The sequence below is a fragment of the Camelus dromedarius genome, chromosome 36 (assembly GCF_036321535.1).
Source record: "Camelus dromedarius isolate mCamDro1 chromosome 36, mCamDro1.pat, whole genome shotgun sequence".
NCBI lineage: Eukaryota > Metazoa > Chordata > Mammalia > Artiodactyla > Camelidae > Camelus > Camelus dromedarius.
Window position 1 is genome coordinate 9,356,722 of NC_087471.1, and position 19,163 is coordinate 9,375,884.

At 40.1% G+C, this 19,163-nt stretch overlaps 1 protein-coding gene across 4 annotated transcripts in view; it reads left to right on the top strand.

The window, feature by feature from the left end:
* Positions 1-19,163, top strand: part of EXTL3 (exostosin like glycosyltransferase 3) — an 88,276-nt gene that overhangs the window by 58,706 nt on the left and 10,407 nt on the right. For all 4 annotated transcript variants that reach the window (XM_010995335.3, XM_031442151.2, XM_031442149.2 and 1 more), the window contains exons 3-4: positions 7,037-7,164; positions 14,571-14,715. In XM_010995335.3, coding sequence (XP_010993637.2) covers positions 7,037-7,164; positions 14,571-14,715 — 273 coding nt within the window. The remainder of the gene's footprint in view (positions 1-7,036; positions 7,165-14,570; positions 14,716-19,163) is intronic.

The following is a 19,163-nucleotide window of genomic DNA, read 5'->3' on the forward strand; positions in this document are numbered from 1 at the left end:
TCTTACTCTGCTGATTCCAACATACAGCTCATTGGAGTATTTGTTGTAACTGAGTTTCTTTTTTTCCTGAGGACTGGGTAATGTTTTTCTGGTTCTTTGTACATCAGACAGTTTTGTATTAAACATGAATGTTATGTTGTAAAGGCTGTGAATTTTGTTTTGTTTCTCTACAGACTGTTGAGATTTCTGTTTTAGCAGGCAATTAATTTGCCTGAACTCAGACTGCAAGCTCTTTCTTGAGTGGCAACTCAGATGTCCAGTCCTTTTATCCTTAGCTGGTCTGCTTGCAAACAGCACCAAGCTTGCATGGTTCAGGGGGTACCAGAGACTGGGCAGTTTATGCACAGAACTTGGAGCTCCCTCTGTCTGGCTCTCTCCATTCTGGAATCTTTAGTCCAGGGCCTGTGATTGCCCCAGCCTCTTTCCTCGTATTCTTCAGGCCAGAAAGACTTGGGTGTTGTGTGTGAGTGTAAGCTGTCCTGCATGGTCCTGACTCGACTCTGGCCTGCTCTCTGTCTAAAAGCAACAGTGATGCGGGTAATTCCTTCCTAAATTTCAGCTCCCCTTCATAAGTTGTCGCCTTCTGCTCACTGTCTGGTGCCTTCAGGAAATTGTTTTTTTTGGTATTTTTGTCCAGAGTTTATGTTACCATCTGCAGGAGGCCAGGTTTGGGTGGGACTTACTCAGCTATCCAGGAAGCAGGAACCTCCAACTGGTCTCTCTTTGGATACATAGTCATAGTCTTACTCAAAATTTTGGTTCGAGTTACTACTTTTTCTGGCCAGTTAACACATCTTACTTACTCTGCTTTATATTCGGGAAAGTAGTAACGAATAGAATGGCCTTGTTGGAGCATCCCGTAGAAATGAGAACGTCCAAATCTGTCCTTTTGGAGTTTCAAAATGTGAGCTGTTACAAAGGGGACGTTGTTATTCAGTGTCGTCTTGCTCACTCAAAGCGATGCCCATCTCTGCACTGCACACTCACGCACTTCACAGTTGTTTGACAGCCAGTCCCTTGATTCTTAATTTTTAGTTCTCTTCTCTGAAAAAGGTACAGCTGTTTACACAAGGCTCCTGGGAGGGCCTTTCTGAAGAGGTGACATCTGAGCAGAAGCCTGAGCGAAGTGAGGGGATGGACCATGTAAGTTCTGGAGGAATATACAGAGAGCGGCACGCGCAGGAGGCTTGTCATGTTCAGGACGTGGCAGGAATGCCCATTGTGTCCGGGGTGCAGTGATGGAGGGGAGAGTTTGGAAGGAGGTTGGAGGAGACAGAGGCCAGCGTGTACAGACATGGTAAGGATTCCAGGTTTTATTCTGAGTGTGTGAGGTGCCACTGGAGGGCTCTGAGCTGGGAGTAACGAGATCTGTGTGGGACTGTGGGGAAGAGGGCGGAAACAGGTCAAAGGCGACTGCAGTAGCCCAGGTGCGGGGTGCCTGTGGCTTGGACCCGGGCAGCAGTGGTGGGGATGGTGATTGAGAGATAAGCGTGTCACGCCACCTTAGTCAACTCAGGTCTGTGCGGAGGAGAGCCAGAACGCGCCATTTCTTCCAAGTGAAAACTGAGATTCGAGATGATTTTTGAGCCCTTTTTCCTCTCTCCCAGCCCTTGATATTAGAGCTGAACAAGGAGAGTTCTGTTTTGGGAACGTGATGTCACGCCAGGGTGGTTATTTTAGCAGTGGGGCCCCAGTAGTCTACTAAGGGGAGAAGAAGGGAGACTGGGAGAGGAACCAGCCCTGCTGTCCGCGCGCATCGTTAATAGGCCTGGGCCTCCGCCCGGCAGACAGTTAAAGGCTTTATTTCTGGCTGGACTTCAGGCAAGAGTAGAGATGATTCTCAAACTTTGTTCTTTGGAAAGTTGATACACTTTATTTTTTTGTCTGTGACCACTGTACTTTTAAAAATATTACTTGACTGTATCAGATAATAAGTTTCTGAATTTGTCATTTCTAAGCCAAGCTAATGGGAAAAGAAAGCCTTGTCCAGTTTCTCTAGGTCCAAGATTGTACCCAATCTGGTAGACTTCACCAGTGAATGGCATATCTGGGTTTCCTGGTTTTTATTTTACAGTATTTTACTTAGTAACTGGGTGTTTACAGTTACGGCTCTCTTTCTGTTTGAGAATGGGCTGCATGGCTGTGAAGGAGCATTATGTAAAACCAAGTTACCAGAAATGAGAAATTAATAGCTAGAGTTACAGGTGTATGGTATGTATAGATGTGTCCTGCCTTTTCGTGTTCTCTGTTCTTGGTCTACCCTCTGACTTAGGTTAGTTCACTTAATCTCTTCATGACCTGTTTTTCTTTCCTGCCAACTTTAAACACCTGCCTATGGCTAGTCATGAGCTGCTTTCATAAAAGATTCCATGTTTAGGTAGTTCTTCCATTTGAATCCAAATTCATTATTCTGCTTCACTTGAACTGTTACTAAGTTGCTGAAATGTTCCATTGTTCCTTATTAATTGTAATAACGCCTTACATTTTTATCTCTTAGATATTAAAAGATATTTGCCATTAATTGGGAATCAAACTTATTATGGTAGCTATTTAAATATTTATGATGTGAATTGATGCTTGGCTAATTAACGTGGATGTGTTGATTCTGCCTGGATTTAGAAACCAGATGTCTTGGTAACACACTAGGGAAAGGGCCCTTTAGAGTAGTAGTTTTTTATTGTTCATCTGCTCCAGAATTCCTCAGGAACCAGGCTGAATGCTAACTGAAGATACTGATAATTTCTGGATCGTGCATTCACTGGATACATTTGCACATGGCGGGGTTCTGGGCCATGCTTGTCCACTGTTCATGGTGCTGAGAAGGAGGGCACACTGAGAGGGTCCAGGCTTTCATGAGTGATGGTGAGCGGAGAACTAGGGAGTTGTCATCAGGGAGGACTGAACGTGAGACCAGAAAAAGGAGTGCGAGTGAGCATTGCTCCTTGCAATGTTGTTGTAGGTCGATGGATTTTTTTGCGATGGAAGACTGGATTAGGTACTAAGAGGTGTCAGTTTTTCCAGTGTCTGTAGTTTTGATATAGAAACTTCTCAAGTTTTTATTCCATATTCTGAAAATAGGATGGACAGGGCCAAGTTAGGTCTTGTTTCCTGTTTGTTTATTCATTCATTTATAAAACATTAGTTGAACATCTGCTGTGTGCCAGGTACTGTGCTTTATATGTTCTGGTCAGTGTCATACCAGTATTTAAGTCAATAATTTGAAGGTCAGTCTTTATATTCACACATTATTAAGGTGTAGGTCATAAAGCATGCAAAAAAATAGCCAGTGTTGAAGGAGGGGGGAGCATTATTTTAATTTGAAACAAAACAAAACAAAACAACATCAACAAAAATGAGAATATTCCCTAAACATGACCCGTTACTTCTGGTGGACTCATTTCTTTCACGTTTGATCTGCCGTTTCTCAGCTCCTTAGAGGCCAGTGCTGATCCGCATGTCTGCCTTACAAATATTTGAATCTTTTTGTCCTTCTGATTTTTGGTGCCAGAATGGATAACGGTTGGATTGCTGAGCTTTTGTCTAGCCATTAAGCGCTACAGCTTTGAAGCAGAACTGTTAGAAGGAAGCTTTTACTCTCCCCACCTTACCCCCTCCTTTAATTTTAGTTTGTATTTACGGAATTTGTAAGGGCAGAAGTCTCTTTTTGGTTATCAGGAACAGGTGATTGTGCTTAAAGAACGAGTTACGTTTATTCAGAGTTTACTGTCTCCTGATGGTTGACTGTAAGTCAGGATGTCTCAACAGTGGCAAAGTGACACTTGGGCTGGACAGTCCTCTGTTGTGGGGGGTCAGCCCTGTGCATCGAAAGAGTTAGCAGCACCCCTGGCCTTGGCCTATTAGGTGTAAGTAGCTCACCTGCCCACCCAGTTGTGACAACCAAAAATGTCCACAGACATCAGATGCCCCTAAGAGGGTCAAAATCACTACTATCTGAGAACCACCGCTCTGAGTTCTGAAAGCAGACCTATTGACCACAGTTGTCTGTGAGCCAAGCACAAATCAGTTGTGGTAGCACTTGATGTTGTGTTTCTGTGAATCCTTAAAAGCTTCTCTTTTATTGTGATGGCTGTTGCTTCACTTCCCTAATCTTGAAAGTCTTGCTGTCATCCAGCCCGGAGGAGTTGTGCCAGGTTGAGCCAGAGAAGGTACGTGTGCTGTATTCCTGGAATCCAGAGTACTTGTTCTTAATGGACTTGCCTCTTAATGGACTTCAGTAAACTTGCTCAAAACCCTAGATGTGAAGTCTTGGCCACAACACACTTGATATTAGATCTTCAGCTCTTCTAAGTCTTCCAAAGGCCAACCAGGTCTTTTTGATTTGATTTACTTTGTAATTAGACAACAAGTTTGGACATGTTCTAGGTATCAATTCATGATCATTTTAGTTTGTCTTGTTTCTTATTTTTAGATTAAGAGGTTGTTGGTAGGGTTGTCAAATTTGGCTGACAAGCAGCTTCCATTTTTGCGCACAACGTAGTGCAGTGTTGATTTAGCAGAGAGTTGCTTACCTGTTACGTTCACACATCTAGTAAGTGGCTGAACTGGAATTTGGACTCAGGTTTTTCTGATTGACTTTAAAGCCATACTCTTCCCTCTGTACCAGCACCTCTCAAAATTTAAAGTGTGTGGGACTCACTTGGAGACCTTGTTAAAATGCAGGTTCTGACCTGGTAGGTTTGGGGCAGGCCTGCAGTCCTGCATTTCCAGCAGCATCTGGGGTGATGGCTGTGTTGCTGGCCTTTGGCTCGCACTTTTGGTACTAAAGCTCTGTGCTGTGTCCCCGGATTACTAATTTTGCTATAGGTAACCCTCTTGGTGATTAACCTACAAAATTGGTAATCGACAATTGAGTATTCAAGAATTGGAGGTTTCAGTGATTCTTTTTTCTCCATTTTAAGCTACATATATTCCTCACTAGATTTTAAGCTGTGCATGTTCAGTGGTAGAGCTGAGGAAGAGCTTGTTCACCAGAACTAGTAGCATTGCAGTTCTGTCTTAAGTGGACGCCGGGTATGATGAGGAAGTAAGGTGTCAGATGCGAGGGTCGTTTGTGGGGACGAGCATTTGAGTGAACACCTGCCATGGTTCATTGATTATTTTACATTTCATCATCTCCAAAATTGGGTATGTCTTAAGATAGATGGCATTTTACTGTCACTGAGGTGGGCATTGGCTTCTGCTACTTCTGGCCGCCCTCCCACTCCCTGGGGGTGGAGCCTGGCAGCTGTCACCGTGAGTACGTGGCCATCTCCCCTCCTCGCTCTTTTTTTCCCCCCAGGCCTCCCTGCCTTTGTCCTGTCACTGCTGAATCTGAGATTGGGAGGTGTAGGCTACAAGCTTGGAGATTTTTATATTGGTCAGAAATGCTGCAGGGCAACATGGTTTCTCTGCTGATTGCTTGGCTCTGACATCTGCTCTCTGTAGAAGCAAATGTGTTACAGATTTTTCCTTGTCCTGACTTGGTAGGATCTCCTCTGGGACTGAGACGAAGTCTTAAAAGGCTCTTTATTAAAGTAAACATTCTAAATGATAAACTATTTCACATCTTATTTGGCAGTATTTTTGTTTCTTGTTGGTACACGAATTAGTAATGTATTTTCCATGGGGCTTTATTGATGAGATTGAGAAATTTAACCTAAGTTTAGCAGAAAAAGACTGACTGCCTTGGCGGTAGGAAGTGTGAAGTAGGTCTAGCTCTGCTGCTTGCCAGTTGTCCATGTGTACAGTGGAAGTTGAGTATGTGATCTCCAAGTCCCTTCTAGCTCTGAACTAGTTGGATTCTAAGTGTGCTGTAATGACCTAATTGAACTATGAGGGCTCTGCTTTAAAAATGTAGAAGTGATTAATTTTGACAAGGGTGGGGAGTGACAGGCATCTGAGCTGAATCTCCAGGGAGAGAACAGTTTCGGTAGAGGAACAGGAGGAAGAGTATTTTAAATTGAAGAGACAGTACTCGTGAGGTCATGGGAGTGCCTTTGAAACTGTTCATAAACTTTTAGACCCTGGATGAAATTATGTTCATCATGCTATGTGGAGGTTAGCCTCGGTATAAGTAAAGTGTTCTAGTGAAAGTAAAATGACCCCTCCTGGCTTTCTAAGAAGGTGATTGCTCAAGAAGTTCTTTTTGTTTTTGTTTTTTGAGAATAAAATGATGATTCTTCATTAGTTGAATTAATTAGATATAGAAACCGAAAAAATAAAACAAACCATCAAAGGACTGAGTATGTTCACCCTCGTTTGAGTATCAGGCAAAGTGAATAATGAGACTACTAGCTGTGTTATAGTATTATGTATTTTTTATATATATATATAGTATTATATATATATTATATGTATTATATAGTTCTACCATCTGGGCACTAATCTTTGGTTTACGAAGGGACTTCTTCTTTGCATATATGGATCTCTTTGCATAGAGATTCTTTGGGGATTTTCTGTGGACATAGAAGCTCTTAGTTTTGCTGAGTTAGATACACCTTGAAAGAAAAAGCTTTTTTGTAAGTGCAGTCAGTGCTGCAGGTAGGAATTGGCAAAGGTGAAGTAATTAACCTCAACTGGATAGGCTCTTTTGGTTTTTGATACCCAAAACAAGGCCTTAAATTTGGGGGGTCAGAAATTACATGGACTCAGGGGATTTCTGAATTTGATATTAAAGTTTATAAACGGGATTCCAGAGCTGGGAATCATAATCCCAGGTCTGCTCTGCCACCTTGTGTTCTCTCAGAAAAGTTATTTTTAATTCCCCTGGACTGTGTTTATTGCATACGGAAAATAAGCCTCAGCTTTAACTTCTTTCACAAGAAAATTAGTTAGCACAAGAATAAAGCTTAAAATGTGAAATCCTTATATATTTGCTGAGTTACAAGGTGGTTTTTTTCTTGAAAGGTGTATGCTCAATTTTATAAGTGGTGGGTAAGCAGTGTATTCAGCCAGTCCCCTTTGACTTAAAGGCAGTTTTGCGTGTGCATTGTACAGTGTGGCACTGATCGTTAGTGTTTCTCCTTCCTCCTCCCAGGTGGTTCGTACTGAGAAGAACAGTTTGAACAATCGATTCCTGCCCTGGAATGAGATCGAGACAGAGGCCATCCTGTCTATTGACGATGACGCTCACCTCCGCCATGATGAGATCATGTTTGGGTTTCGGTGAGGAGAGATTTTCATCAAGAAACACTTTTGTTTGCAAACAATAGAGAGCTAACTCAAAAGCTGGATTAGGTAGCCAAGTGAATTTCCTAGCTGATAGTAACCGAGACATTCGCAGAGGCGGTGGTCGGGGCTATCGTAAGACATAGCTGGATCCATTTCTCTTCATTTCTGGGTTCTGCTTTCCCCTGGGTTACCTTTGTTCTCCCGTAGGCTCTTCCTCTGGGGCTAGGGAGATGGAATTCTGTGGTTGGCTGGCCCTGGGTCACCTGCCTGCCCCTGGAGCTGCGAGTAGATCCTCCTCCACCTGCAAACCACGTGGACTGAGAGTGGAGGCAAAGGGTAGTTCCCTAAAGGGAATGGAGGCTCTTGTGTTGGGAGGAGTGGGGAGTAACTCCCAGGCAGGCAGAAGCAACGTGTTGCTCGTCACTGTGGGAGCCCCGGGGAGCTCCCTCTCCAGCTCCCACAGCCCCCTCAGCCCTTTTGCATGGTCCCCTCTCATCCCTGCCCCACTCAGCCTGCTTGTTGGCACCGCACATCAGCAGTGGCAGCAGTGCTCAGTGTCCAAAGTGGGGATGTGTAGCATTGGGGCAGTGGAGCAGTGCCAAGATCCCAGGGCCTGGAAGATTTGATAAAGACGGGGTTGGGAGCAAAGACCCAAGAGGAAAGAGAGGAGGAGGAATAGGAGGTTATGGTGGTGATAATGCATGACATGTGTCGAACCTATACTGTGTGCCAGCGTCTAGCGGGGCACATTGACTGGTTTATCTCATTAGTCCTCCTAAAATTTGATGATTTAAGTTGTAGTTGCCTCCATTTACTTAGGAGTAAATTGATATCCAAGAGAGCAGAACCACAAAGCCTGAAAATAACTGGCCAAGCTGGAATTCGAATGCAGGTTTGTCTGATTCCAGAACTTCCACTCAGCCACTAAACTATTCTGTTTTTTGGAATTTAGTAGTTCTTATTGGGCTTAAATATCCCACTTTGAGGGAATAGTACAGATAAGAGAATGTAGTAGGTCAGGGCTAATCAAAGGGTGTCCTGGACTGGTATGCTGGCCCCTGGACAGTTTATTACCTGTCCACAGTAAGGAGGGAACAAAAATTGAGGGTAGGCACTTAGAAACTTTTAAAACAATTTGACCTTTACCATGACATCCGAGTGTGAACATTTTTCTTGTAATTCATTTTTGGGTAACATTGATTAAATATAATCCATACAACATTCAGTTCACTCATTTAAGTGTACCATTCAGTGGTTTACAGAGTTGTGCAACTATCTCCATAATCTATTTTAGAAGTCTTCATAACCACCAAAAGAAATCCTGTGCCCATTAGCAGTCCTTCCCCATTTTCCTGCACCCCTGTAAGCCCTTGGCAACCATTAATGTACTTTGTTTCTCTGTAAATTTGCCTATTACGGACATTCCATATAAATGGTACCATTTAATCTGTGCTTTTTTATAACTGGCTTCTTTCACTTAACATGGTGTTTTCAAAGTTAATCCATCTTGTAGCATCTGTTAGTACTTCTGTCATTTTGTATGGAAGCACACATTTTGTTGATCCATTTATCTGCTGATGGACATTTGGGTCATTTCTGCTTCATGGCTATTATGAATAATGCTGCTATGAACATTCATGTACACGTTTTTGTATGAACATTTCCTTTCTCTTAGATATAGCCCTTGGAGTGGAGTTGCTGGATCGTATGGTAACTCTTTGTTTAACATGTTGAAGAACTACTAGAATGTTCTCCAAATAGGCTGCACCGTTTTGTCTTGCACCAGCAGTGTGTAAGAGTTCCAATTTCTCCGCATCCTTGTCAACACTTGTTACTTTCCATTTTTTATTTATAGTCATCCTGCTGGGCATGAAGTTGTGTTTCAGTATAGTGGTCATTCAATATAATGCAAATTTGATTTGCATTTCCCTAATGACTAATGATACTGGCTATCTTCATGTGCTTAGTAACAATTTATATATCTTCTTTGAAGAAATGTCTGTTCAGATCCTTTGCCCATTGTCACTTGGGTTGTCTTTTGTTATTGAGCTGTAAGAGTTCTTTATATTTTCTAGACGCAAGTTCCTTACTGGAGGTAGGATTTGTGGTTTTTTCCTCCCATTCTGTGGGTTGTCTTTTCACTTTATTGATGGTGTCCTTCAAAACATAAAAACTTTTCATTTTAATGAAGTCCAATTTGTCTCTTTTTTTTGGTTACTTGTGCTTTTGGTGTCATATTTCAGAAACCATGAAATTCATTTTTACTGTATTTTATAAAAGTATGAATCCACAGTAAGCCATGGGAAAAATTACTTCTTCACCACAGATAGTTTGAGGAGCACTGGACTAGGTTTCCTTGGAGATCTTGTTCAAATTAAGTATAGATCCAGGCTGGAGAACTGTTCTCTGTGCTTCTGTTTTGGTCACGGAAAGCCTGACCTGACTGACCCCTGGCTCGCAGGCTTCCTTTGGTTTAAGCGGGTAAGTGCAGGTGCTCAGTTGAAAGGAGTGGCAGCTCTAGTGCTGTATTTGTCTTAGATCCGTCTATAAAGAATTATGGGACCCATTTCTGACAACTTAAGAACATCCGTTCTTCCTCTCCCTCACCCAGCCTCTCATTTCCTTTGACCTCCTCCACCTACTATATTTTGAGGCAAGAGTCTGTTGTTAGCTGTGATAAAAATCCCACTGGAATATGCTCCTTTGTACCGTGATAATAAGTAGCCAGCTCTCTCTACTGGTTTTGATGAAAAGGGAAAAAGCCATGCGATGATTCCAGAAGTGGTCTTTGGCCGTCGCAGTTGTGGCTGTTGACGGTGGCGGGGAAAGGAGGGGGAGGTGGTGCAGTGCAGAGTGGGCTAAAGGACTGGGGGCTGTGAACAGTCATGGGATGTTGACAGGAGAATTGCCAGTCATCTCTAGATCCAAGAATGATTAGATAAGGGGCCCTGCTTTGATGAGTTTGAGGCTTATTAAGATAACTGGCATTTGCTATCTTCTGTGGCTCTTGATTTAGGAAGACTTTTGATCTTTTCCATTTGTCAACAGATTCCCAAGTGGTGAAAGAATAATGGGATGCCTGTGACAGTGATATTGAGCATCTTTTCATGTGCTTAGTGACCATTTGCATCTTCAGAGAAATGTCTGTTCAGATCCTTTGTCTTTTTATTATTGAGTTGTGAGAGTTTCTTAATCATTGGAAATTTGATTAGCCTCTGGTAATATCACTGGCAAATTATCTCTGGCTCTACTTCCAAACTCTGATTTTTTTCTAATTTGTTTGGGTATCCATTGACCTAAAATCTTTCTTTCTCCTCCCCAATTTGCTTATTTCACCTGAATGGGAGCGAAACAGACCGAGGTTCAAGAGGAAAGGGCAGGTATAACAAGAAATCCTGCCTCTGGCAAAAGATAATATGGATCTTGGCTGACTTCAGCTTCTGTAGCAAAGAAAGAGACAAATATGTTCTTAAGGGACTGATGAAACAAAGGAGACCTAAGAGAACTGAAAATGTTAACATCTGTACAAAAGCAGTGCATGAATGTTCATAGTAGCATTATTCTTAAGAATCAATGAGTATGAACAACACAAAAGGATAAATATTACGGATTCTACTTATATGAGACATCCAAAGTAGTCAAATTAATAGAGACAGAAAGCAGAATGGTGGTTGCCAGGGCCTGGAGGAAGGCAAGAATGCAGAGTTAATGTTTAATGGGTTAGAGTTTCAGGTTGGGAAGATGAAATTCTGGAGGTAAATGGTCGTGATGGTCATACAACAGTGTGGATATACTTAATGCTGTTGAACTGTACACTTGAAAATGATCAAAATGGTAAGTCTTATGTTGTGTGCATTTTGCTACACACCAAAAAAAATCAGTTGTCAGAAAAAACAATAACAAGAGACATTTAAACAACCCAAAAATCCATCAGGTGATGAGTGGATAAGCAAAATGTAATATATCCATACAATGGAATATTACTTGGCAACAAAAAGGAGTGAAATACTGATACCTGCTACAACACGGGTGAACCTTGAAAACAGGCTAAGTGAAACAAGCCAGTCACTGAAGGTGTCATATAATATATGATTCCATTTGTACGAAATGTCCACAACAAGCAAATCCACGGAGACAGAAAGTAGATTAGTGATTGCCATGGGCTAAGGATGGGGGATGTGGGGAGTGACTGCTAATGGTTATGGGGTTTCTTTTTGGGGTGATGAAAATATTCTGAAATTAGATAGTGGTGATGGTTGCATAGCTCTGTGAATATACTAAAACCCAATGAGTTTTTTAATGTTTTTAAGTGAGTGAGTTTTATGGTTTGTGATTTATATCTCAGTAAACTTCATTTTAAAAAAAAAAGGGCGATAGTGTCAGCTTTATGAGAAAGGATGGGATTGTGGAGAGGAAGGTGGATTTCTCTTCCTGGATCCTAGTGTCTCTTATCGTGGACCCAGAACTTCTGAATTCCACCACTGGCTCTATTGTTCATCTTTTTCTGTATACTTCATGGCTCTGCTTTGTGAGCTTTCTTTTCCAAAGGGAGCTACAAAAGCCTTTTCCTTTACCACAGTTTGGTACAGGTTCCTGAAATACTTTATTTTGGAGAGGAGGAAAAGGCTTACATATCATCATAATACAAGAAGCATGGGATTTGGAAAAGAAACTGCTGTTTTAGATAGCCGGGAAGCAAAATCTCATCTTATTTTTTAAATACATTTTTTTAATGATTTGATTTTACACTTTTTCTTACTGCATTTCAAATCTTTTGGTTGTTAATGAACCAGAGGGAGAATCATGGAAATATAACCAACAGGGATAAGAATGTCTCTGTGTGACAAAGTCCATGTTACTTTAATGTAATGAATATTTTAAATATTCTGATCTTTATTCAAAACCATTTGCCTAAGTTTTAAAGATCAGAAAATCAGTTTTACATTAAACATTAATAATAACATGATTTTTTGCTTCATTCAGGTAACTCATTAAAAAATTATTTTGAGTCTCATGAGACTTGGACAAAAATACATCATCTTTGTTTAAAATATGTAGTATTTGGGTTGCCAATTTTTTTTTTTAACTTAACTGATTGTACTAATATGGAAGTGATGTGGTAAATGATGTGCCAAAGTTCATACCATGAGAAGGCTGAGTTGATGCATTTATTTCAAAGGTGCTTTAAATTTGAAATGTTAACAGAAGAATATTACTTGTGATTCATATTCTTCAGTGGAATAGTATTTTGATTTCATTATTTAAACATTTCTCTTTTGTTGTTTGGTGAAGTTGGATTTATCCAGTGAATTTTCTTCAAATTTGAGCTATAAAATTAACTTCGAAACTTTTTTCCTAACACAGTGTGTAGGTAATTAGGACATTAACACATTTAAAAAATAATTTATTAAAGCTAAGGTATACCAAAATCTATGCTGTGGCACGTAGGTTAAAAATATTTAGTGCACCATAAGTTTGAATATAATGCTAAGGAACTGCTTATGTGTAGCACTTTTATATGTAAATTTATATTGATACGTCTAAATGCCTAACTTTTCAGATACCCGCTGGGACCTCACTATCTAAAACTCTTGGTGCATCATCCCAGGGATTTATTTAAGCCTTTACTTGCATTTATCTGGTACTTCAGCTTCCTCATTGATTTTTTTCCTTATTATTTAATAGATAATTAACACCTAGTTGGCTATCAACAGCTTTTACAAATCAGATATGTCACCTTTTGATATCATGTAGCAAATGAGATTCTGCCTTATTAAAAACTGTCTACATTATGCTAGTTTAAATCAGCCAGATCTGATGATTGAAATACTCACTTTCCCATTCTTTCTTGCTGATACTTCAGGACTAGTAGGATCAACAGGCAGATCAGTATTTTTAGGAGTACTGATACAACATTTGGTTATATCCGTGGGCATTTATTAGCAATCATTAAATTCTATAAATATCAAGATGTATTATGAAAGCATTTTACAGATTTTTAGATTGGTAATTGGGAGTCAGTCTTAGGAGAAAAATCAGGATAGATGTAGGAATTTGGGCAGGATGTGGCTAAAAGCCCATCTAGAAAGCTGCTATGTTTGTGATAGAAATTTCTTACCTATTGGACTAGGTCAGCCACTTTCAAACTTAATAGAAGAGGAACTCTTTTGAAATGAAATCTTAGGTGTCTTAGGAATTAGTTCCTACAAGTTCCATGTAGATAATGAGGGAGTTTCTCAGGTAGTTTAAATCTCTGTTGGGGGGTGGGGTGGAGTGGGGAGGTGATGGTTCACTGCTGACGGGACTGCCAAAGCGCTCTGCTGGGCTGTAGGATGCTGGGGCACACAAGTGCGTTCAGCTCTACTGTTTTAGCCTGTGAAACTGGGTTGCTGATTTTATTTGTTCTACCTTACCTTACCTATAAATTTGAGGATGTTATAAAATTTTATCCTGGAATCATTGAATTCTCTGTTTCTTGCATTTATAAATCTTTCATTTGTACAGTTCTGTAGACCACTTCTTTTTATGTGCAGGTGTCTACCTCAGGAATTAAGACTGTTGCACCTTACTCTAGGCAGCAGTCTCCTGTGGTTAGACTGGTGGTCTTTTTTTTGGTGTACCCTCCGTAAAAGTGAAATTAAGTATGCAGTGTACATAAAGTACATAACATAAAGTACTAACATAAAGTTAAGTATGCAGTCAACCTTTTTTTGTAGCAACTGGCTTCCACGGCATACATGTTATTATTGGGTCTACCTTCCTAATTGTTTGCTTCTTAAGACAATTAAAATTTCATTTCACATCTAACCACCACTGTGGATTTGAAGCTGCTGTCTGATACTGGCACTTCATCAATGTTGTATGAGTATTCCTTTATGTTTCTATCTATCGATTCATATTAATTAGTACAATTGACTTCGAATCAAATCTACTGTTGCTAATATGTCATACTCATTAAAAATAAACCTGTTTTTTTTTTTAAAGAAATAAGAATAACAATAAATATATATTAAAATTACCTCCTTCCTGCTTCTTAGCAGATTACCTCTACTTACCCCATTCTGGAGACTCTTTTAATGCCTTAGATCCTTTAATCTTTAGATCCTTAAATTCTTTCCATGTTATTCCAGCTTATTCTTTTTGTAAGGGCTGGAAAGATGCTGGCTGCCAGAAGTTAGAGGATCAATTAGCAGGTGCTTATTAAGGAAGCTATGGGTAACACTGTTTGTTTGTTTTTATCCTGTTTGGCTTGTGATTGATTTGGTATGTAAAAATTGTTTAAAAAGGAAAAAAGTAACAGCCCAAAGGGCCAGACCTGCCAGATAGAGGTGGTAATTTTAAACGTTTCTGATAACCTTAGAGCTCTCTACTCAGGTGTGTGCATATACTTGTTTTTTGAGGGTGTGGAGGGAAGCACGGGACCGCATTGTGGGTTTCCCTGGCCGTTACCATGCGTGGGACATCCCTCATCAGTCCTGGCTCTACAACTCCAACTACTCCTGTGAGCTGTCCATGGTGCTGACAGGTGCTGCCTTCTTTCACAAGGTAAGAAAAAGCTTGGTAAGATTGGCATGAGCTTGGTGGAGGTGAGCCTTTGTGTGGTCGTGAAATGCTGCTTTAAAGATAGCTCTCCTAATATGTCCCTTCTATGCTGGAATTAAGTTATTTCTATTTTTAAAGACAGTGATCAAGATGATTAGAGCAACTTTGGAATAAAAAGTCAGGATGAGAAGGCTGCCTGTGTAATGGCACATACGCCAATTAGGAAAATCAGTTCATCCTTCTAGTCATTGGCTCTCCCTTTGTAAAACTGAGAGCATTGGGCCAAAACATTGTCCACATTTACACTGTCATTCAGACATGGCCTGGCCAACAGAAGGCTGAACCTAGCCCTCTTCTGACTCAGGCTAATCACTGTTACCCGAGGCCCTACCACAGCCTCTGTCTGTTGGGGCTTTGCAAGTTCTGTTTGATTCCTTAGAGCTTTTAACTTTCACCTTGCCTCACATCCTGATTTTCATTGAGTATCCAGAATGCAAATCCTTCCAGTCATTACTCCTCTCCTGTATTGTGGTTGCTGAACTCTTCTGTTTTTTCACTCCTGACTCATCTTCCCTCTACCTCTCATCTCTTCTGTAAAGCAGCCACTGGCCACACGTGGCTACTGAACACTTGAAATGTGACTGGTCGGTTTTGAGATGTACTGTAAGTGTAGAGTATATACCAGACTTTGAAATCTTAGTGTGAAGGAAAGCGTAAACTATCTTATTAGTAATTTTTTATATTGATTGTATGTTAAAATGCAGTTATTTTGGACACACTGGGTTAAATAAAATATATTACTAATTAGTTGTACTATTTATTTTTATTTCTTAAACATGTGGCTACTAGAAAATTTAAAATGAGGAAGGGAGGTTATAGCTCAGTGGTAGAGTGCGTGCCTAGCATGCACAAAGTCCTGGGTTCAATCCCTAGTACCTCCATTAAAAAAATTAATAAACCTAATCCCCCCCACTAAAAAAATTCAAAAAAAAAAAAAAAAAAAAAAGAAAGGAAAAAAATGTGTATGTTAAAAGAAAGAAAAAACTGAAAGGAAAACCCAAAAAGTAGAAAAGGGAGGAAACAGTTAAAAGAAAAAAAACAAAAGTTAGAAATGACACAGGTGACTCACATTATATTTCTGTTGGATAGTGCTGCTCTGTACCTTCCCTCCCAGGTCATCCCCTCTGGGCTCTGAAGAACCCCTATTCTGAGAGAGCCACGTTGCCTACACCCCCCTACTTCGCAGGATAGCTCCTTTGTCTCCTTGATCTGATTGAAACCTGACCTTTCTCTGAGAACAGTGCTTCCCCTTTAGCTGGCTCCTGTATTCCTTCCAGGGACAGTGATTGAAGATGCTCATTTCCCCAGATTTCTACTTCGGAGCAAGGTGTAGAGAATTTTCCCTGCTCATCAGTGACACTTCTAGACAATTACTTCTCAGCTGTCATGTAAAATCTCATTCGAGGCTCCTGGCATCTGTCTTGTTGCTCCATCTTCCAGCCTCCTAATCATCCCTTCACAGTCATCAGAGACGTTGGCACCTGGCCTGTTGTCCTGATCACCACTCCATGCCCTCTGTCATTCTGGGCGACGTCATTGCCCTCACGGAGGACCCGTCTAGCATGCTGTCTCCCCATAATTGTTGAAGTATCCCAGGGCCCCAGCTTCTGACTAGTGCTCTTCTTTGTGTTTTCCTTAGGTGTTCCCTTGTACTCTCAAGATCTTGTGGCTTTTCTTAGCATCTATCAGCTGGTGATTTCCATCCTTATATTCCAGCCTTGGCCTTTCCCTGAGATCTGTGCTCATATATGTAATTGTTTTCAGGACATCCTCTGTATGTCCCTTTGGTACTTCAAACTGAAAATTTCCCCCAAAAGCTCATCATTCCTCTCCACCTCCCTCAGATCTTATGTCCCTCATATAATTCCCATTCCAGATGGCGACATCTTGCAAGTCTCCTCAGAACCTTAAACATTGTCTTACCAGGGACATTTTGAACCAGCCTAAGAGGTCATTATACTCTTGCTTTTTTTCTTTTTAAAACTTAATGTGTGAAGCTGATAAGCTCATCCTGTTCTTGAACGGTGCCCTCGTGCTTATTTTCCAAACTTGGGGAGGGGCTTTGGCTGGGCGAGGAGCTGCCAGTAGGATTGGAGAACATCTGGCTGAGAACTCACCCCTGTCTGGGAGGCGCTTATTCTCACCCTGGTCATTTGAGAAGGAGCCACTGGTTTAGCAGTGCCCACTCACACCCTGAGAATTCACTTGCTCTGAAATGTCTACCTTGTCAAGTCTCTAACTGCTTTTTAAAAATTACAGTAGTCATATAATGGAAAAGAATCTGAAAATAAATACATACATATATATACCTATATATGTATGTATATGTTTAACTGAATCGCTTTGCTGTGCACCTGAAACTAACATTGTAAATCAACTACACTTTGATAAAAGTTTTTTAAAAATTACAATAGTCAGACCCCTTTACTTTCAGGTAATAAATAATTTATTAATAAAGCTTAGGTTTGTTTGGTTTTTTCTCTTTGAAAATCTAGAGCAGAATTTACAAACCAGCAGCCCTGAGGCCTTCTGTGGCTACAGAAATGTTTATTTAGCTCCCTGGTGCTATTCCATACACCACCAGGTTTTGAAAATCAGGATCTCACAGAAGGACCTGGACCTCAGTGAAAGTGCAGGTCAGGTGTCCTGGAGCAGGGCTCCTCTTGACGCCAGCTGGAGCTGCATAGCCCATCCCCTGCAGGTGGATGCATCTGTGCTTACTGTCCGGTAACACTCTTTCTTACATCCATTTCTTTAAAATGTCACTTATTTTTCAGCCTTACTTGTTTGGCCCTTGAAAGCAGTTACGTTGGTCGTTCCTGATCTGGAGCAGTCAAGTGTTTTTTTTTTTTTTTTTTTTTTCATTCCAGGATAAGTGCCTATCAATAAAAAATTTTGGTCCCTCACAAATACTTACTTGTATTTTTATTGATAAATTATAATATGTATACTGCTAGACTTGTAGAAATAGTTATAAGGTTGAGATAAATATGAAGTTTCAAAAGGGTAATATTCTCACTAAATTCTTAAATTTTAGTGAAAAATATGATTGACTGTGGTTTATTATTTTTGAAAATCTTGATTTTTGACACTGTATGTTATGGTAAGTCAGAGGTTTATTTTAAATTAAACGTATTTGTGATACTTGGTTTTAATCACTGTCCCTGGAAGAAATACCTGATTGCCATGCCTCCTAGGTTGTGATACTTATATACCAGTTCGGTAACTTTTTGTTGAAACTGGACTAGAATTTCCATTTCTGTGATGCCTTTTTTTTTTTTTTTAGCAAACTAATAAGATGTTATATTTTTATATTTTATAGTAGGTTCTAAAGATTTTTTAAACAGGTTACAAAAGTTTTTTTTTCCTGTTTTAAAAAATGATTTTTGGCATTTAAAAAGTCATATAACAGTGGAAATACTTCTAAACATTCATTTTCATAATGCTTTCTCCATTATTTTTAAGGTAATTCTCTTTTCTTATAACGTCACCTTTCCCTTGATGAAGATATGGATTGTATTTGGTTAATCCATATTCTCATTAGCATACTGATGACAACCACTGGCCACTGAACGGGGCAACAGATTTTAATCACATGCCTTTTTGTAAAAGAAAAATACATAATTCATATTTTAAGTTCACCATCTCTTAAGTACTTTGCCACAAGAGAACCAGTAAACCACCATACAAAAATTTTATTATTATTTTACAATATATATTCTGCTATTTAAGGTCATAAAATATATAAATCAATTTTATTGGGCACCTCATCTATTCATTCATCATCAGAATACTGCGACATATCACAATTAACAATTGCCCTGTTTTATGGCATTTGCCCGTTTCTGTGGTGTAAATATTCTTACCATGACTAAATTCAAGTCATCAACATGAGTCACTGAACATGGAGTTGGGAAGACATGGGCAGTTGCTTACTGTTGTATAGTATTTTCACCATTCGGATATGATAGATTTAAATAACCTCAGGATGACAGTAAAACGTAATAAGTAATTGTAAAATGAATGAATTAACTAGTTAGTTGAGGAGTGATAAGCTTCAGGTACTTATTGGTGTTTAATATAACTTAATTTTATGTAATTATATTTTTAATAATGGCTATTTTTTTTTTATAACAAGCTCACAAAATTCCTAAATAGTCTCACAAAACCCTTGAAAATTTAGCAGTCATCACTGATTGCCAAGTCTGAGCTGGCGCACCACTCTGGGTCTTGCAGGGCATTGAAGAACTTAGGCTTTTACTCTGAGGTGAGAGGAGAAGCCATAGAGGGGTTTGGAGTAAAGGAGGGACGTGATCAGTTGCACTTGTGTTTTAACACAATCACTGTGCTGTCCTGAGAACGGACTGTCGGGAAGAAAATATGGCAGCAGG